Source organism: Cricetulus griseus, chromosome 3 (genome assembly GCF_003668045.3).
Source record: "Cricetulus griseus strain 17A/GY chromosome 3, alternate assembly CriGri-PICRH-1.0, whole genome shotgun sequence".
In the NCBI taxonomy this organism is placed as follows: Eukaryota; Metazoa; Chordata; class Mammalia; order Rodentia; family Cricetidae; genus Cricetulus; species Cricetulus griseus.
This window is the reverse complement of record NC_048596.1, coordinates 14,648,397-14,669,719: the sequence shown is the minus strand read 5'-3', so window position 1 is coordinate 14,669,719 and position 21,323 is coordinate 14,648,397. Positions and strand designations below refer to the sequence as shown.

General features: G+C 42.8%; 1 protein-coding gene across 3 annotated transcripts in view; it reads right to left on the bottom strand.

Moving 5' to 3' along the window:
• Positions 1-1,927: 1,927 nt before the first annotated feature.
• Nt5c2 (5'-nucleotidase, cytosolic II) overlaps positions 1,928-21,323 on the bottom strand; it is a 79,335-nt gene continuing 59,939 nt past the window's right edge. Inside the window, exons 3-17 of one of the 3 annotated variants that reach the window (XM_035441785.1) lie at positions 19,196-19,313; positions 18,168-18,263; positions 13,739-13,830; positions 13,550-13,607; positions 12,460-12,553; positions 11,325-11,378; positions 9,352-9,435; positions 8,554-8,595; positions 7,489-7,596; positions 7,211-7,277; positions 6,021-6,191; positions 4,518-4,569; positions 4,355-4,415; positions 4,036-4,212; positions 1,928-3,423 (exon numbers count right to left, since the gene is read on the bottom strand). In XM_035441785.1, the coding sequence (XP_035297676.1) occupies positions 3,190-3,423; positions 4,036-4,212; positions 4,355-4,415; positions 4,518-4,569; positions 6,021-6,191; positions 7,211-7,277; positions 7,489-7,596; positions 8,554-8,595; positions 9,352-9,435; positions 11,325-11,378; positions 12,460-12,553; positions 13,550-13,607; positions 13,739-13,830; positions 18,168-18,263; positions 19,196-19,313 (1,508 nt within the window). In that variant the 3' untranslated portion in view covers positions 1,928-3,189. Of the gene's footprint in view, positions 3,424-4,035; positions 4,213-4,354; positions 4,416-4,517; positions 4,570-6,020; positions 6,192-7,210; positions 7,278-7,488; positions 7,597-8,553; positions 8,596-9,351; positions 9,436-11,324; positions 11,379-12,459; positions 12,554-13,246; positions 13,368-13,549; positions 13,608-13,738; positions 13,831-18,167; positions 18,264-19,195; positions 19,314-21,323 lie in introns of those variants that run through there. The other 2 variants (XM_027407103.2, XM_027407104.2) reach the window with 2 other exon arrangements.

The following is a 21,323-nucleotide window of genomic DNA, read 5'->3' as shown; positions in this document are numbered from 1 at the left end:
CGCTGGTGTGGCATGTGGCGACATTTTATTTCTTGGAATTACAGTTATTTTTCTCAGACAGCTTCATCACACTGTTGTTGCCGTATGTTGAGAAGCGGGCAAGCGATGAGGAAAAAGCCATGAATTTTGTAAACGAGTATTCTTTCTAAATGATCTGCTTTCTGCTATTTCTGGACAGCAGTGCGATGGTGAAGCTCTGTTTTACTGTTAGTGGACCTGGGTGCAGGCAGCGTGGCTCTGCGGTTTCCATGCTGATTTTTGGCTGTTGAGCATGTGTACAGCATCTATACATGTCATTAGCAGTGTACGCTTTTGTTGCATCTTTGGTGAAGATTTTAGTTCCAGGTATCCCCAAATGTATGGTTAGAAATTGTTCCCTCGGAGGAAAAGCTGTAAGAGAAGCTAATTTCCCAGTAACAAGAAGGAATGCCATGAGAAACTAAGTACTGAAGCCTTAAGTCTCAAGCCGTGTGCGGAATGGGGCTGCTTACGGTGTGGCAATGACTTCGGCATGTCATTTTCCCACCATCAGAGAGAGGTTACATAGTTTCCATAACATGGAATGTGAACAAAGTTCCTGTCCTAATACAGACTTAATGCACTTGTTTATCTCAGGCTATTCGTGGTGAACAAGCAGAGTATTTTAAAATGCCCAAGAAGCCTTGGAAAAATTGCAGGACTTTAAAGTTGTTAAACAAATAAGTCCGATTTAGAAATATCTAAACATGGACAAGCTTTTAAATCTGAGATCTAACTACATATAGTTTTTTTAAGTGGCTTTCTAAAAACAATGTGACTCAGGGCTTTGTAGCTGAGTTATTCTTTTTAAAACAAAATTTAAAAAGCATGTTGGAGTAGCTTGAGGGTGGGACCCTGCATGACAAACACTGGGGTCCCTAGTGTCACACACTCCAGGCTTGGAGTTCAGTCTCCACTGAAGAAAGGATTTTTGAATTCTGATGTTCTAACTCCTGAAAACAAGTGTTCTCAGAATCCCTAGAAAAGGGTCTCAAGAGTGATAGAAAGTCTGCCATTTTTGTCGTCTGAATCATTCAGGTTTAAGAAAACAATGGAGTCAGGCATGGTGGCACACGCCTTTAATCCCAGCACATGGGAGGCAGAGGCAGGGGGATCTCTGTGAGTTCAAGGCCAGCCTGGTCTACAAAGCGAGTTCCAGGACAGCTAGGAATGTCACACAGAGAAACCCCCGTCTCCAAAATCCACAAAACAAAAACAGTGGAGCAGTTTAAGTACTGACAAGAGAATTAACCTGCTGCACACACTGCCAGCACATACTGAGCAGGGGACATCTGCTGCTCCCTCCCGGAGCCCCTGCTTGCTCGTTAGCATCCCGAAATGTGACTCACACAGAATTTTCCCCACTGTGTGCTCTCCATGCAGTCATCTGGAGCAAACTGTTGTATAGATACAACACAAAAACAGAAAGCAAAGCAGAGTGGTGTTGCTCTAACGGGAAACAAAGGAACGCACTGTGACCAGCGAGGTGACTGTCTGGAGCTGCGCCATGCCATGACGAGGGCCTGAGAAGACAGCACCGTCAGCATCAACCTGAAGGAGAACAGTCAGCAACTATGTGGCTATGGCAGTCTCTACATTTTAAAGACAGAGATCTAATCGTCCATGTATATATTCCAGAGACACCAGTCAGAATCATGGTCCTTGGGATGACTTACTCTAAAGCCACAGCTAGTGAAGTTATGCAGCCTTGGCTAAGTTGCTGAGCTGTGCTCCATACCTATCAAATGATTACTATAAAACAAGCCAGCCATGTTAGAGCACACCTTTAATCCCAGAGCGCAGGAGGCAGAGGCAGAGGCAGGCACATCTCTGTGAAGTCAAGGAGTTCCAGGACAGCCAGGGCTACACAGATAAACTTTGTCTTTAAAAAAAAAAAAAAGTCAAAACCTTGATGAAAAAAATCTTTATACCTATGAAACACTGTACATAAGAGCATGTTCTTGAACTAAAAGTGATACAGATATAGTTAGCAATCTTGAAAATGTGATTTCCTTTGAGAGCATGCCAAGCCTAAAGCCATCTGCAGACCAACGGCTGTGACAGTTGACAGCTGTTTTACACAAGAGTGGTGTCAGCATTAGACATACACTTTACTAAGCTCTAGAGCAGCCAGTACCCTAGTGACCAGGGCCAAGAATGGAAGAAAACAAATGAAAGCTAAAGCAAGAATCTAGAAAAGTGTTCCAAGTGTTGGGCAACTCCCTGCACTGGCAGGGCAGTCACATGACTTCATCTTCACAGGCTCTTGCTTTATTCAGAGCAGGGAGTAATTTCCCGCAGCACTCTCAAGTGAACCGATTCTCACTGTGCCTTTTGCTACAGAGCCCCCTCCCATCTGTGTGCGTAGGAGCAGGGTCCCCCTGCAGTCCTCACGATGACAGCAGCTCCGGCTGTAAGCAACAGCTGCTGTTCTCTGGGAACTTGTGCCTCTGCATCTTCAGCGACATTCCCCAAAAGGATTGTTTTTATTTAACAAAAAAGCATTTGTGCTACCAATTTTTTAAAATGTAGCAAGGATGAGGACTTGTGCCTCAAATTCAAACCCCTGTGGTCTAGTCTAAAATCACTCCAGCAAGGAAACCCAGGAAGGAACCAACACAGCAGCAGCCTTGCCAGGGCCACCAGGGAAACCCAAAAGCTAAGGAACCTGACCTGCCAGAGGACTGACTGCACCTGACACTGAAGCCAGTGCATTTCCCCACGGATGTGCAAATACGGGGTGATGCACTGGATGGGGGGGGGGGGCAGCAACAGCACAGTCTGCAGTAACTCGGTGGTGTGGCTCACCTCTTCCCACCAGGCTCTCGGCTCTGCTCTGCAGCCCTCCCCCACCCGCAGTGTGTGCAGATGGCACCCCGATGATGGAGACAGACAAGGAGACACCATCACAACCACAGGGTGCCATCTGCACGCAGTCCCACCCGACTTTACCTCATCTTCCTACAGTTTCGAACTATCTGCAGAGAATACAGATACACAAAACTGAAGTGAGGAGCTATGATTAGAATTATTTAAAGCCTTCTGAAACTTTCCAAATGTACTTCTGATGAGGGCCACCCACCCTCCCTAACAGAATCGAAACAAGGCCACCCTTGCCCCGTGAGTCCTGCCAGACTTGCTGATGGGTGCTCAGGGTTTTAGTTTGCCTCCTTATTCTTCCTCTTCCTCCTCTTCATCGTCGTCTTCATCATGGCAGTGTGTAATCTCCTGGGGAGCCAGCGGGAAGAGGTTGGGCGGCTTAATCTCACTAACGGACCTTGTGAGCTGGTGCCGCTTGTAGTCGGTGTCTTTGAAATCCACAGATGTGCGGTTCCGGGTGGCGAGAGGGGATTCCATCTCGTTGATATCCACGTGTGTGTGCTCCACTGTTGATTCATGAGGCATCTAGAACAAAGCAAAGGCTCAGGCTACAGGCAGCACAAAGATAAGTACCACCCAGATCTGAACCCTAACATGTCTTATCTACAGTGTCTGTATGAGTGAAATCTGCCAGCAGGGACAGAAGCTGCCCGCATCCTTTCCTACAGATGAAAACCAGTAAAACAGAAAAACCGTACTTTCTATTTTTATACTCCCTAAACCAGTCCTGAAACAGAACAGTATTGGGACACACATATAAGAACATTTATTTCAATTAGTACTAACGAAGGCATCTCTCAATGTAGTCCTAACTCAGAGATTCACTTGCTTCCACCTGCCAGGTACTGGGACTAAAGGCGTGCACACCACACCTGGCTTTTTTTTTTTTAAATATAGGGTCTCATGTGGTTGAAGCTGGCCTTGAACTCCCAATCCTCCTACCCATGCTCCCCCACCCCCAAAAGCTGAGATTCTAGGTGTGAGCCACCACCTACTCAAAGGAAGAAAAGTCTTTCTATCTAACCACATAAGCCATTCACAGTTTTCACATAGACTATCTCCCATGTCATTCCACAAACCTGGTGCAGATGTGACCCAAGGTCCATCTTAGCTGTCTGTCCCAACAGCTTTACTCACCAGGACATGGGCGGCTCTGAAGAGGTAGCTGAACGGGTAGTACAGCAGGTTGATGAAAGACGCTGCGTAGAGGTCAGCATACCTCATCACTTGACTGGCAAAGAGTGTCTGCCGGGAGCCACTGCGGAAGAGGCTTCCCATCATCCCATAGCACATGTCCATGTCATGAGTTACTTTCTAGAAAAAAAAAAAAAGTTCTCAGCTGATTCAACTATCTGTTGGTCACCAGCAACATCCAAGTTCCTACATAAAATCAGAAACATGTAAATGACTTAGACAACTGATTTTCCACATTTTATCCCAAATCCCATCTGGATACCTTAATCCGTCTCTGGATGGAACTAATGTCTGGGCGCTCATTGCTACTGCTGTCAAGGTGCCTGGGGACAGAAGGAAAGCACAGAACAAATCTCTAAATGAACACATTGTATTCCTATGTTGTTCTTGAAGATGTAGGTAGGGTTTAGAACTAGGAAACTTACTTGTAGAGTTCAGCCAAGAAAATATCCAAGCTCTGAAGTTCTTCAAAAAGTGCTAGTTAAAAGTTTGGAAAGGAAAAGAAAATGTTTTACATAAATCAAGAAAAGGTACCTGGCTTTTAAGTGCTGCTCAAATTAGTGAACTCTAAGATATGACAAAAAGCACAGCCTTGCCTAACATGGCAGAGTCAAGTGTGTGTGTGATCTGCGTCTCCCCAGGGAAGCTTGCTGACACTCACGTGGACTCTGCCAGCGGAAGACCACCAAAATTTCCTTTGAAGGGTCTCCTCCTGCCTAAAAGCCATTGACCACAACTCCCCCTTCCAACCATGTGCTCACGTGGGGGCTTCCAAAACACTAATTTCTGCTCCCTTGGGTGCAGGCACCAAAGAAACTACTGATAGTTTGACTTTAAAAAAAAAAAGTTTATGTTTGAAGTTTGTGTGTGTGGTGGGGGTGGGAGGGCTTGCGTGTGCCATGGGGTGTGTGTATGAGTCAGTTCTCACTATGTGGACTTTGGGGACTGAGCTCAGGTGAAGTTTACCAGCAAGCACCTTTACCCACTCAGACATCTAGCTGGCCCCATTTCTAGAAAAAAGGACTAGGAATTAGGTGACTGGTCCAGAGCTGAAGGTCAACTAGACTTCTAAAACTTCACAGGTGGGAAGCTTAAACTGTGAGGGCGACAGGCAGCTTCATTGACATGCCTCCTGAGTTCCCCAGGAGAACCACACCCTGATTTATCTATTACACAGAAGAGGGTTTCTTCTACCATCTTTACAGGCAGAAAGTCATTGAAATCAGGTGCTGTCACAGAGAAGGAAAGCCATCGTTTCTGCTTTCTTTATGTGGACTGCCTTGCCTGAGACTCACCAGCTTGCAGACAGGTATTATCGCTATTCTATTTTCTCGGGGAAACAAGGCTCAAGGTGCATACAGACTTTGAGCAGAGGAGCCAGAATCCCATCAACGTACAACACATGGCAGAGCTGGTAACTATGGCCACAATGACGGTGATACACTGGACCACAGGGAGGACTTGCACATCAAACGCCTTTCTGTAGCTACCTGTGGCCCAACTGAAGAGTGTGTACCACATAATGCGTGCTGTGTGGCTCAGTTTAAGGATGACATTGGGCTTCTGTCTTCATGAATACAGGCAATTAGCATTCAGAGCCATTGCTGCCCCAGAATCACGAGCAGGCAGTGTTAGAGACAGCCTGGGACGACCGGATGCGGCTGGAGAAACATGGACTGCAGACCACAGACTCTCACTGCAATGAGCTCAGGACAGCAGTATTCTACACTACCTCACGGGGCTGAAAATCTGAAATGTATACACATGCAAATGTGAACACGGTGAGTGTGTGTGTGTTGCACAAATTCTGGAGTTGTGTGTTATATTGAGTAATGGTTAATCTAAGAGAACTAAGTCAAAGCTGTTACGTAAGATAGAAACTAGTGGCAAAGATTTGAAAGGAAGAATAATGAGTGATGATTCCTTACAACTCTTGTCAGTCCAGACGTGAAGCTCCTGTGCAAGCTCAGGAATCACCAAGAAAGTTCTCCACCCCTGCCGTTTCTTTGACTTCAAAATGTCTCCAAAAATGTGATCTCCAATGTACAAAATGTCTTTGCCCTTGGCTCCCAACAGGTCACAGATCGTATCAGATGAGCCTGAAGGAGTGAATGAGAAGAATATTTCTAGATTCAAGAAAGGACTCAGAGCCCACAGCTATATACTCCAGAAATATATAATTATGGGAAAGAGGAGTCTTTCTTTTTTTCTTTTTGGAGACAGGGTTTCTCTGTGTAGCTTTCGAGCCTATCCTGTCACTCGCTCTGGAGACCAGGCTGGCCTCGAACTCACAGAGATCCGCCTGCCTCTGCCTGCCTCCCGGGTGCTGGGATTAAAGGTGTGCGCCACCAACGCCCAGCTGAGAGGAGCCTTTCTTAAAGAAAAAGGTTCACTGTTCTTTGTACAGCCTCAGTCAAGGCTATAAGCCCTACTCTCCTGACCAGAGCTCTAAGCAAGAAGTCTAGTCAGGTAGTGGTGGCTCACACCTTTAATCCCAGTATTTGGGAGGCAAAGGCAGGCGGATCTCTGTGAGTTTGAGGCCAGCCTGGTCTACAAAGCAAGTTTCAGGACAGCCAGGGCTGTTACACAGAGAAATCCTGTCTTGAAAAAGCAACAAAGTCTAGGAAAAATGCCATCAAAATACCACAGCTGGGCTGGAGGCAATGCAGTGGTACAATGGTCGTCTAGCATGTAAGAGGCCTAGGTCAACTCTCAGAACCACCAAAGGTACCATAATTATTTTCCATCACAGATTTCTCATTAAGTTGGCTTTATTCAACTACTTCTGACTCTTGATGTTAAATGTATCTTCATGGGCTTCCTGAAAGTCCTTTGAGAAGAAATACACCCAAATGGTTCCAGAACACTGAGATCAGCCCTCAAAGGGGGACAGAAAGATCTTTTTAGTGACAATAAAACTCAATCCCTTGACTTTCATTAGCAGAGGACTGTTGACTCACAGCAGATGACGTTTCTGGTCCTGAAGAATTATGTAGCACTATTGCTGAAAGACCATGGAACCTTCCACAGTGAAGTCTGAAGCAGCACTCTAGTGAAGCCAACACTCACTGTGCAAATGTGTAAATGTGTCTAGAACAAAGAGAAACAGACAGCTCACCTCCTGAGTAGACGATGCCATGCTGCAAGGGGCCTGTGTAGGTACCGATTTTCAGTTTTCCAGTTTTCTGAGTAAAGAGAATAAAGACTGTGAAATGTTCTGTCATTTTATCGAAATCTCTATCCACATTGCTACTTGACCCTAGCACTCTGTTGGGCTGCTTCAGTTAAGATCAAAACACCTAGCTGTAAGAAATTATGGCATTAAGTAAAGGAGAGGAAAGTGGGGAAAGAAGAATAAGGGATAGTATATTAGAGCATGTCACCTTCTCAACTTACAGTGTCCACCTGACGTAGCACTGTGCCTTCTCCAAAAAAGAGTGGTTTCCGTGCATCCACTAAAATCAGATCAAAGTAAGACTGCCACGGTCGATGGGAGCTTCCTGGCTGGTGGGACAGAATCGGCAAAAGCCAAAACATCACTGTACATCTAACAGTTAATCTCACTCAAACACAAGGAATTTTTAAATAAGTTTTTTGGAAACTGACAGGTATAAACAAGAAATGCCTTTGATAAACAAGCTTAACTTATTCTCTGAAATACAGTAGCTTATTTCACAGTACTTTCAAACATGACATATGAGAAAAGCTACATAGATGCCAGCTACAATTCAAGGGACAGACTGAGAGGTCCCATCAGCACCAGAACTAAAATACAGAAAGTGACACTCAGCACTGGGGACACTCCCACTTGTTCTTAGAACGATGGCTGTAGGTATACACTGGCTTCAGCTCGTTGCACAAGAAAATATTATGCCAACTAACACTGCATTCTGAGATGGTGTTAACCTTTCCAAGCCAGCATGAAGAGCACTATACACTATAATCTTAGGACTTACTGAAGCTTATTCATGGAGGTCTAGGATTAAAATTCTCAAGTGTGTGACTAAGCTGCAGAGCTTGTTCATTAACCCTGAGAATAGTCATACTGCAGAAAGACTTCTCAATACCAAGGTTAACTGCTTTCTTGGCATTAACACCCATCAGCAACTAATCTAGAAAAAGTTAAAAACATTCACATTGAAATTCTGTTTCTTTTAAACTGGCATCACCCTCAATCTACAATTCTACACAGCACAAATAACAATTCTGCTTAAGAACTTATCCCGATCCTATTCACTCCAGGCCACATAAATGTTCATTTTATTTCTATCTAGTATATATTTAGATCACCAGAGATTTTCAATTCTGCTAGCCCTAGATTACTTCTTTTAATGCTGATTAAACAATAGGTCTTCTAAAACGGGGGCTTTTCTAGGTAGATCCTGACCATTTCCTTCCCTTGAATATTCTACAATGATTAAATACATTATTAACAAATGGCATATTAAATTACTATAATACCTTGGGTCCATGTGGGAAATCAAACAGGTAAGTCATGATTTTCTGGGGAAAAAGAAAGGTCCATGTATGACTTTTGCACAACATAAGGTTCACCACATTGCTTTCTCTATAGCTTCTGACATCATGGCAGAGGACGTTAAAAACTATATATACGGCTTGGCTTCTCAGGAAGGACATGGACTTCCAAGTGCTTGCTGATGTACACGGTCACTCATGCCCTTAGCCAGTTCTCCTGGAAAACGTGTGTGGAGGTGAGGGGCCCTGAAGAAAGGGCTCAGAGGAAACCAATGACTCCCATGAGACACTACACTGCCATTCATTAGCAGAGCCCTGGGTGAGGCAGAGCTTCTTGCTACAACTGTAATCCTATGAGTGTATCAGCAAAAGTAAGATATTTAAATTTGGTCTGTACTGGGTTTTTTGTTGTTGTTGTTTCTTTGTATCCTTTAGTCATGATCTTTTAAAATTTAAAAATAGGGGCTGGGAAATTTCATTATCTAAGATTCAAAACATACCACCTCACACTACAGGACTTCCAATATCAAGGGGTATAAAGGAAAGGGTGTGATTTCTCAGATCTAGATAAATAATGCTCTAAAAAGGCAGAGAAACTATTCTATTTCAGCATAGATCTTTTAAACACCTCCCCATATTAAAACCTTTAAATAGGCACTATAACAGTAAACAAAGAATGCTGAGGAAGAATTACAGGCATCCCAGCATGCCCCGCACTGTCCTCACAGTTCTTTAGGTCAATGCCCTTCCCTGTGTAAGAAAATTAAGATGTTAAGTACTTACATCTGTGTATTTATAGTCACTGTTAGTGGCAAGAAACACTTTCCCTACTTCCTTCATCCGGCTCAGAAGCAACGGCAATTTCCCCTGCAACGGTGAAAAAATACTTCAGTGTTGTGTGTTTATAGTTTAGTCAGACTGGGATTCTGCCCAAATATAAATAGGGTAATAAGTCTCTTAAGGATTAGTTGGTTGGTTTCAGAATTCTGTGTTTAAAAGGCCACATTGTTAGGCTTTTAAAGTATTAATATATGGTATATATTTTACATAACTCCTAATAAGTATACGGTCACTAACAGCAGATCTTTGCCACCCTCATGTCTGCTTCAGGACAGAATTTAAATTACTGTGTGATTCACAAAGTATGGGATTTATATATACTGAAGATCAGAAGTTGATTATGAGATATGATTCCACCATACACACTGTGGCTTTTAGGGTTTCTCTGTGTAACAGTCCTGCTGTCCTGGAACTAGCTCTGTAGACCAGGCTGGCCTTGAACTCACAGAGATCAGCCTGCCTCTGCCTCCCAAGTGCTGGGGTTAAAGGTGTGCGCCACCAACGCTCAGCTACACACTGTGGCTTTATAAAGACCTTTGCAGAATAAAGTGACAGATGCAGGTGCTGCCTAGAAACGCTCACCCACAAGTGAAGAGAGATGAGCAAAGTGTAATACCTGATGTCCTCACAGGAACACACGCCCCTTCCCCTTCCCACCAACTGTGCTCAACTGCTCAGAGTTCCTTCTTGAAGCAGTAAGGGGAAGTTGACAGGAGGGGACAGGACAGTGACACAAACTCTGAGAAATTATCACTGCGTTCTGCTTTTACTCTATAGGACAGTTCCTGTATCTTGGGACTCTGTATGTGTATAAATGAATTTGTCTGTTTTTTTTTTTTGACACAGGGTTTCTGTGTAGCTTTGGAGCCTGTCCTGGAACTCACAGAGATACACCTGCCTCTGCCTCCCAAGTGCTGGGATTAAAGGCATGTGCCACCACTGCCTGGCTCTTAATTTATTTTTAATTATGTATCTGTGTGTGGTATGTGCACATGAGTGCAGGTGCCTGTAGAGGCCAGAAACATTGGGTCTACCAGGAGCTGGAGTTACAGGCAGTTGTGAGCCACCTGATATGGGTCTTGGGTCTTCCTAAAGAACAGAAAATGCTCTTAACCACTGAGCTAAATCTCTAGCCCATGGGAAAATAAAAAATAAAACAGTGCTGGGGCTCATACCTAAGATCTTGTGCAAACCAGGCAAGTGCTCTACCATTGAGCTACACAACTAGCCCACTACTCTTTTTTAAACAATTTCAGCCTCACAGAAAAATTGTGATTACACACACACACACACACACACACACACACACACACACACACACTCACACAATTTGCCATACATTCCTTTAATAGTAACATTAGCACTGTAGCATAATTACAAAATAAATTTAAGTAACAGTGAAATGCTATGAACTAGAGCTATTTTAAAAGTATCTACTAATCTTTAATTAGTGTCTTAAATCTGTGCTCATCATTCTTTGCTGATGGGGTAAAGACCTTTTAGGTGACAAGTCACATCCATGTCCATTTTTATTGGAAAAAGCAGTGCTAAGATCTGAGTGAGTCTTGGCTAACTACTTGTGTGGCCTTCTGAGTGATGTTTTAGCATTTCTTTATTCAGAAGGGTATGCATCTACAAAAGAAGAAGTAATTGTCTAACTTACAGTTAAAGATTAGAGAGTACAAAGCAGCAACACACCTAGTGACATGCACACAGCAACCCTCCAGCTAGCTGCTGTCATTAGAGCTAAAAAGGCAAACCAAACACAGAGTCGTTTTCTGTGAAGCAGGAAGACCAAGCCCACACACTGCTAGACTCTGTGATTATGCTGCAGGTGTCTCTCCTTGTCTCTGACATGACAAATGGGCTCACCACTCACGCCCTCACCATGAAAATCATGTTCCCTCGGTACTTACATCTTTGACTACATACTTCTCAAGATTTTCAACTGTCTTTTCCTTAAGGGAGCCCTAGAAGAAGAAAAAAGAAAACAGAACTAAGAAAAGAGGTTTTATTTACTTAAAAAAATTTTTTTCTTGCTCTGTAGCCCAGGCTAGCCTTGGATTCATGATCCTCCTGCCTCAACCCAAGTGCTGACATTACAGAACCAGGATATTATGACCACCTCACAAACTGAGTTTGCTTGTCTGAGACAATGCCTCACTTTGTAACCCATGCTGGCCTTGAACTTGTGCAGTGTCTGGGATTGTGGGTCATGCCACCACATCTGACCTATAAATCTGTTCTTAACTTTAACTAGAAAACTTGTACTTACTATCAAACAAATAAATCTGTTTACCAAAATAAAAAATGTAGATAAAGGAAAAAAGGCTTTAAATATAAAATTATTTATATTTTAAATCAGAAATTAAAAGACATTTCATATTTTATTGAACAGATTATAGTAAATATAAATTAAGTACTAACTATCTGATGTTATTAGTCAGGTGGGAGTCATTTAGATAAAATTTAAATGGGCTGTTGTCCACAAAAGATGTTAAGTATAATTTCATATACTAAAATCCTTCTCAGTAAGTTTCAGAAATGCAAACAATAAAATCTAAAAGCTGAGGAAGACTGTCAGCATGGTCAGACAAAAAACAAATGGAGGCAGCAAATTTCCGCCGGGTGGTGGCGCACACCTTTAATCCTGGCACTCAGGAGGCAGAGATAGGTGGATTTATGTGAGTTGGAGGCCAGCCTGGTCTACAAGGCAAGTGTCAGGACAGGCTCCAAAGATAATGAAAAACCCCGACTCGAAAGCCAAACCAACCAAACAAAAAAAGATTTTAAAAATGTTTTATTTTTTCTGTTAATGTGCATGAGTGTTTTGTACTTAGTACACAGTGTGTGCACATCTGTGCACAACACGAGACCTGGGTCACATCCCTGGCGCTGAGTTGTGCGTGATGGGAACTGAGCTGAGATCATCTGCAAGAGCAGCCAGTGCCCTCATTTCTCAACCATCTCTCCAGCCCATCTCCCCTTTCTTTTTAAAAAGGAGGAACATTCTGCTCCATTTCCACTTGCAAGGAAGCAGCTTCCAAATACCTTGTAATGGACCCAGTCGACTGCATCCCTTACATCCTGGAACATGCTCCGGTAGGACATAAAGAGGTCCCCTTCTTTAAATCCTGTGTCACAACTACAGAAAAATGAGAAGAACATGACAGGGAATCAAAAAGCAGGAGTAAATGCAAGGAGTGACCAAACTGACCAAGGGACCCAACCAAAGGTGCCAGCCACATCACGAGGTATAGGCTGCGCTTAGCTAGGAACTGCTCCCTAACCAAAATTCATTTGAGTATTAGACATGGTCAGGATATTGTACAGATGGAATATAGTAACTGTGAGTGAGTGCGAGGTAACAGAACAATATACTGGATGAAAGTGAAAGGCCAAGTTCCCAAAATAGCAAGTTTGCCACTTAGAACAGGTTCTCACTGGACAGACATTTAGAACATAGGTTCTTCCACCCGGACCTTCCTGGCTTTGTCACGAGGTACCAAGGTGATGTTCATTTCTATCTGTGAGTCAGTTTTCCACCAAGTTTAGTGCCCTGAGTGGGTAAGGCCTCAGGTAAGAAGTTAGCAGACTCGCATAGAAGGTTCATCAAGCAATGCCACACAACTCCCCCAAAGGGAAAAGCTAACCTGTGCAAGACTAGAGCAAAACTTTGCTTCAAGAAAAGTAAACAATATCTGTTCCTGGATGAAATCTTGCTGGGCCTGGGAATGAAACTAAATGGCCATCCCTGAATGGCTCCTGGGCAGCTGCTGTGAAATGAGTTGGGGGGTTTTAGTGTAATTCTGCTTGGACAGATCATCATCACACAAACCTCCCACTCAGTTGTCACAATTAGCACCTCTGCTGGCGTCTTCATTCCCAGGAGAAGCCAATCAGAAGTGATCCCTTCCAAGCACGGCTGCAGCACACTGGCAAGGACAGGGGCCGTGTGGGAGGTGAGAGCCTGCATGGAGCTGCTGGTGCTGTCCATCTCTCAGGCTGGCAATGTAGCATCTCTCACTAGCACTAAATTCACTTCAGAAAAGCAGAAAAGACCTACAATGGCCAGTTCTCTAAAACCCTGTTCATTAATTAAAAAATCAACTGGATAAAGACAACTGTAGTATAAACATACCTGGTATATCTTGGACAATTAGTAAAAAAATCTACTAGGCAGGCCAACAGGTAGGTTTCTGAAAAATGAAGAACAGATATTAATCAGCTGGAAGTAAAATGATGAAGCTGATTTAATTAGCTCCTTGAGTAACAACAAGTGTTCCTGGGAGGAAGGGACAGCATGGATAGTAAGCAGAAGGTAGTCTACCTGGAAGATTGAATAGTGTGTTCAGAATGTAAAACCTTTCAGTGTCATCTCGCTGGATAAATTTATTTGGATACTGCTCTCTAGTTTCTGGTCTGCAAGAAAAATTTAAGAATTAATTGACATATAGAAGTTAACATGTTAACTCTAAGAAATAGTCACTATTCAAAATTTTATTAAAACATTTTGATGGTTATGTGTAAGAATGTTCAGATATTAAATCTAGGCAGCTATTAACAGGCTCAGGTGAGCCCTCAAAGAGCCCTCTTCGAAGACAACACCCAGGCTCTCACTGTGCTGGGGGGGTATATCAAGAACACACAGCCCAACTACAACAAAGCTGTGAGGAACTGAAGACTAAAGGAGCTACTCAGTTTAAAGGCGTGTGCCATCACCACCCATCAGAAAACAGCTCTTACAGGTGACTCACCCTTGTACTCCCAGCCCAGTCGACACAGTGAGCTCCAGGCCATCCAGCCCCACACAGTGAAACTGTCTCAGAACGAGTAAATAAACAAAAGGATTTAAAGTAGAAGAAAGGGAATGTAAAGAGAGGGGATTCATGTAGGTGGTTGGTATACTGGCCTCTGTCCAACATTTAGTGAACATTTGTGCTCCTGAATGGAGGTTGGAACAAAAAGCATGTCTTCCTTAGCCCATCTGAGATGATTTTTTTCTCTGTTCCTCTACTGAAAGCAGACCTACTTGTGAACTGACATTCTTAACTTGCAAGGCCCAGTTCATATCAGTAAGGTGCTTGTCACCCAAAAAGGAGGGACTTGTATTAAGAACCCAATACCCACGTACATGCCAAGCACTGCGGTATGTACCTGTAACCCTATCCATGCTGAAAGAAGGGTGGAGACGGGGTGAGCTCCAGGGACACTCTAGCTCACAAAATAAGATGGGGTGACTAAGAAAGACACCTGCCATCAGCCACTGGCCTGCACATACACACAAATTCCCACAAAGAAATGGGAAAGCATTAATAAAAATTCATAAATACAAAGAAAACCAAATTTAAAGCTTATTCTTATGTACAAGTTAGGTAAATTCCTATTTAAGTTACTTAACTTCAAATGGTATGAACTCCAGTTAGGACCAAAAAGTCATACTAGAGTTTCTTGGTTTAGTCACTTTGTTTATCATCCTTATAAAACAAAATTTCTAATACAAAGAGACCCACTAGAAAGCCACCTCTCTGGCCTTCAAGCAGAAGCAAGTAGCACTAACAGGCCCTCACTCCAGGTCAGTGAGTGACAGTCTTTATACAAACATAGGTGCAATTACAATTCAAATTGAGAAATGCGGTTAGTCATGACATTTCCAGTCAGGGAAGACAACGCATCATTCATAACAAAGGGACAGTCTATGTGGAGTTCGAAAGAAAGCAGCTACAATACTGAACACCGGTAACTTTTCGTGACCTATTCCCCAAGCTAGCAAGGAATGACAACGCCAGACGGACAGATGTCTCCTCCAGCCTCATCACACTGCACTTTAACACCATTTCCCTCCATGTTGGTTTTCTCTGAGATACTTCCTTTAGATTCTAAGGACCGCATTATGTTAAGCTTGAATGAATCTACAAGTGCTCACAAATGACTTATTGCAGAAATACTATCAAGAGTGTTTCCAAAGGAGCTACTTTGAAGCTTAATTGGGGGAACATAGCAGGTAAATGGATCTCATTATTTGTTTGAGATAACATTTCATGTGGCCTAGACTGGCATATGTGGCCAAGGATGCTTGAACTCCTCATCCCCCTTCGAGGAGGAGAACAGATGGGAACACTACCCAAGCTTAGGCCTGAGCATCTTGAATTAGTAAGTTTGGTTTGAACAAATTTATTGAACAGCTTCTCTTCATTTTTTTTTCTCTACCTTCTTTTCAACTAACAGTCACAGCAATAAAATCCCCCTTCAGACATAAATCAAACCCTGGGTAACAGTGACAGTATCTGTAAATGAATGAGCTTAGGTTGGTGACCCTACATGTAATCATTTTCCTTCTAAATCCTGCTTCCTCATACAAAATCACCCTTTAGGGCAACAGAAGGTGCACACAGCCTTCCTGGCCTCCTCAGAGAGGTCATTCTCACTGAGACATCTTTGAACCTGTGTTATGTAATAAAGCCTGCTGAACAGCAATGTACTGTGTGCTTCAATGTTAAGTGGGACACAGCTATGGCTTCAGGTTTACAGGATGTTCTGACACAATTTCAGTTAGTTTATGCCTCTTACAAGTATTTGTTAAAAACATTGTCTTTTTAATTATCCCAACATGACTGTGACGACCACTTTACCATCAAGAATAAATCACTCAGAAAAATTACATGAAAGCATAATATGTTTTCATTTCAAGGTGCAGCTATGACTCTAATAGTGTCAAATTAGATGTATGTATGTGTGTATACATATATACATGAGTGTTCTGTCTTCATGTACATATGTATATATATGTATCCTGTGCATGCTGAGTGCCTGTGGGAGCCTGAGAAGGGCATCAGATCCCCTGGAACTGGAGTTATAGATGGTTATGAGCCCCCGTGTGGGTTCTGGAAACTGAACCCAGGTCCTTTGCAAGTGCAACAAGTGCTCTTAGTCACTGAACTATCTCTCCAGTTCCCAAACTGTTTGTTTCGAGATAGGGTCTCTATTATGTAGCCCTGGCTGTCCTGGAACTCACTGTAGACCAGGCTGGCCTTGAACTCACAGAGATCCACCTGCCTCTGCCTCCTGAGTGCTGGGATTAAAGGCGTGTAACACCACTGCCTGGCAACTGTGGGTTTTTGTTTTAAAAAAAAAACGGGATGTTTCACACACACACAAAAAGTAGATACTATATTTACTTCTTACTAGGGAAGAGACTCCCAAATTAGCAAAGACAGTGGAAATGTTACACAAATAGGCTATTTGGTTTGAAATCTCACCCTTCTTCTTCTCACTTCCCCTCCTCCTCCTCACACTCCAAGAAAACGCTATGCCATCCAATTATCTTCTACTGCCCCATCATCCCACATTTTTGTTTGTTTGTTTGGTTTTTCGAGACAGGGTTTCTCTGTGGCTTTGGAGGCTGTCCTGGAACTAGCTCTTGTAGACCAGGCTGGTCTCGAACTCACAGAGATCCCCCTGCCTCTGCCTCCCCAGTGCTGGGATTAAAGGCGTGCGCCACCAACGCCCGGTTTCTTCCCACCTTTTAAAAATTATTCATCGACAGCCCTGGCTGTCCTGGGGCTCATTACGTCTATCTGCCTCTGTCTTACAGTGCTAACATTTAAAGCGTACACCACCACACCCAGCCTTTCTCCCAATCCCTAAGATGGGTCTTGTTATATTACCCAGGCACTGATAGAACTGAATTCAAGAGTCTTCCTATCTCAGCTTTCAGAGTAGCTGGTACCAAGGGCAAGTGTTCTTGTGCCCTTGGTACCAGTTCTTGTATTTGGGGTCCCTTGTATTCATAACCCTGTGTTTTTAGATGTTTTCATTATATAAATGTCTGTAGATAGTCAAAGATTAAAATGTACTAGCTAACAAAAAAACTCAGTTGTTTAAATTGTGATATAGTTCAAAAATTTTCAAATGACTTTTATATGCATATCTCATCTGTATTAAAATAAAAATAAAAATCTTAAAACTTGGGCTGGAGAGATGGCTCAGTGGCTGTTTTTCCAGAGGACCCAGGTTCAATTCCCAGCTCACAACTGTCTGTAACTCCAGTTCCAAGGTACCTGACACCCTCATGCAGGCAAAACACCAATGCACATTTAAAAAAAAATATCTTAGAACTTAAAATAAGTCAAAACTGTGCTATATAGTTAAAAGATACTGAAACAAACTACTAACTAAATAACCTAACTATGCTTATGTAAAGGGATGACTCTTAAAGAGGGAAGCTATTTCACCCATAGAGACAATGTCATACCACTTAACTACTAAAATACCAGAGTTAGGCTAAGGAGACAGCATAGCTGGTAAAGTACTTGCCATTAAGACTGAGAACCCACATGTTAAAACAAGGGCACAGAGGTACATACCTAAATCCCAGCTCTGGGGAGGTGGAAACTCTAAATTCTCAGGGCTCAAGGACCAGCTATCCTAGCCTACTTGCCCCCAGTCCCTGAGACTCAGTCTCAAAAAACAAGGTAGAAAGGGCCTAATTTAGAACTTACCATGCAAGCCTACAACTAAATCCAAGCCCTGGAAGGAAGTCACAGTGGAAGGAAAGAACTAACTTCCAAAAGTTGTCCTATGGCCTTCTCTTACACACACTGTGGTGCATGTGCAAACTCACACATCCATGAACACACTAATAATAAATAACTTTATAAGATGGACAGTTCCTGGTGAATGACACCCAAGATTCTCATTCTCTCTCTCTCTCACTCTCTCTCTCTCTCTCTAAGAGGTTAAGAGTTCTTTGTACTCACCCTCTTATGAAGTTAAATCCATGTGCACAAACCAAGAGGTTTCCATAGGCATCAACTTTCAAAAGATTTCCGTAGAGTGTGTCAAAGACAAGTCCTCTACATGAAAATGAAGAAATAGTGCAAGGTAAGACACGCAGCAATCTTATTCACTCCACCACCACACAAGAATTTCAGTTATGTCCCCCAACCAAAATAACCATAGATGCTCAGTAAAAAAATAAGTCATAGACCTGGAGACATTGCTCAGTTATACTGCACTCGCTGACTGGCACAGATGGATGGTGGGAGGAAGATGTCTGTCAGAGCAACTAATAATACTCAGTCCACATATGTATGCAGCCACAATTGTTTTACATTAGGAGTGAGGGCTCACCCAAACAAGCATAAACTACCCTTCCTCTTAAGACAGCTGCTATCTTTCCACAGTCCTTAAGTTTCTTTGGACACTGACCTGCCTAGATTTCCCCATATCCAATGCTGCACATGGGGCAACTATGATAATATTTCTTTTTTTTTTTTTGATATCTCAAACAAATGTTTTTCATAATCTTAATTCTGCCCTATCAAATCCAGAAAAGCAAACTGCAAAAGGTTCTTCCTACCACATTAAATGTGCTAGCAGAACACACAGCTGCCCTCCAGAAGTCAAGAGGGGCAGGGAGAGTGCCTGGCGTCATCTTCAGCCATAGCAATACCCTTTCTTACCCTCAGTGGGGCTTCAAGCGCACACGGAGCAGGGCAGTATGTGCTGGGGAGTCTGAAGCAGGAGGAGAGAGTTTGAGGCCAGCCTGGGATACACACACTGCTGAGAGAGAAGAGGGAAGAGCATAGGGAGAGAAAAGAGGACGGTGAGAGGAAGGCAGAGACAGGAGGAGACAGTGGTGTGATGACTGAGTATACGCATGAAAAGTTCTGGTAATTTTAAAATCAATACTAACATTTATTTTTGCAGGATTAGGGATAAGTTTGGAATTTATAATTTTGGGACGGGGAAGTAATCTTAATCCAAAATTATTTTGGAAATTTACCTGGTAGGGAATGTAGAATCATATGCAAAACTGAGCAGCTCCTGAGGATAGCCAATGGAAACTAATCGCTCCACAGTAAGCTCGAAGCCAAGGGACTCATATTCTGGAGACTTGTACACTGCACAAAGAGGAGTTCATGAGTCAGCAGAAAGAACAGCAGTGCAAGAGAGACCAAATGAATGAGTCTCTACTCTTTCCCAACTCCCCTTTTCTTCTCCTTCAAACCTTTTCTCTATTATACCCAGTAATTACAGAAAATCAACCGTTAGCAGAAACAGATTCTAGCAGAACAGTTACAGCCTGAAGTAAATGTTTGTCCTGTATCTACTCTTTGACTCCCACAATTTAGTGCTGGGAAAAAACCTAATTGTACACAGCTATGACATTAACTATGAGACACGAGAGGTGTGTGTGTTTTTTGAAAGCCTTATTATAACTGATGCAGTAACATTCAGAACAAGCTTTTCACTCTTATCCGTGTATACTTGAATTTTAGCTTTGTCTGGTAGTTGCTCTGTGGTCTTCTAATCAATGCATCTGCTCTGCCTGCCAAATGTTATCAGCCCAAGCAACTGTTAGGCTTAACATTACTATAACCTTTAAAACCATAACTGACAAGCATCACTGCAAGCAAACCGTAAGAAAACATATCCAAGACAATTAGGAAAATGTAGTCTGTGAGCCAGGAACTAGACATTAAATTGTGACTCATCAGATATGGTCACTCTGGTCACAACAGGTACATAGCGCAGTGTTATGTAAACTATGTGCTTCTCCTAATCTGCTTCAGAAACTGTTTATTATTATGAGCCAAACATGGGCTTTCCTCTACTATGTTTGAAATTTTACACAATGAAAAAACTTGAGTTATCACTGCAGCTCAACAATAAAATCTAACTCCTTCAAATATTTAGGTTAGCAACATTTCTCATCTCTATCTAGGAGCAAGTCAATCATATAATAAATACCTGTTAATTTCCTAAATGCCAGCTAAGACAAAGACATCCACCCAGTTCCTAGTCTTACAAAAACTAGTCTCAACTACAGTTACCATGTTGTCATAGCTCTTCCAGCTCCTATTGGATCTGCCCTTCATTTGCCTACTTAAAATGCTACTGTTAGGTCTACAACCAGAACAAACTGCTGAGGTGCCTATTAACGTATCAAAGTAGACTCTGGTGGCCAGTCTCTCTCAGTCCAAACTCCCACCCCGAACTCGCCAGCCCAGGGACTGAGCTGGGCCCCCACCACCTTCCCCAGCTGCTCTTCTCTATATAACCCAGCCATTTTGGCTACTCCAACTTTTTTTTTTTTTTTTTTTTCCTTTTGGTCTCTTGGTCTTCTGGCTCTTGACTCCAGGTTCCTCTCTCTTTGGATCAGCTGACAGCTCATTTTCACTCTGGGTTCTTCCAGTGCTCTCCCTTGTATTATAATAAACCTTCACCTCAATCCTTAGGAGCAGTCATGTCCTTCCTTCCTTCCTTCATTCATTCATTCATTCATTCATTCATTCAGATACTAATACTTTAATGCAGCAACTGAATGGCCAAGACAAGAAAGGCAGCAAACATCCAGATGCTTTCATACCTTTAAAACTCACAGCATAATGATGTGTCATTATTTCTAAGGGTCAAGTTGAAAAAAAGTTTTTAAAGGCTGGGCTTTGAAAATCGTTTAGTGCACATCGTTAGCTACAAATGCTACAAATTCTTGAGGAGACTGCGGAGCGGCAGCTCATCAGAGTCATGCAAGCAGCCTTGTGTTGCTGCTGCCTGAGGGAATAACGACTGATGCTAACTAACACTGACTCTGGATGTTTTCAAAAGCAGCTGGACTTCTTTCCTGCCACGGTGTCTACTGTACCCTCCCTTTGCTGTATCACGGCAAGGCCTTCAATGTATAATCCAAACTGTATGCTGTGCCCGTGGCAGAGGAAGTACTGCACACCCACTCGTACAACAGAGCCTGGCACTCCTGGCACTGACTGATTTACACTGAGAAAAACAACAAAAACTAGCATTCCTCACCTATCTTCTCCAGCCACAGTGGCACCCCAATTCCATTTAAAGCACCTTCAGATAAAATTTTTAAAAGCCCAGATTACTTTCTGTCCTAATCAAAATCCTAC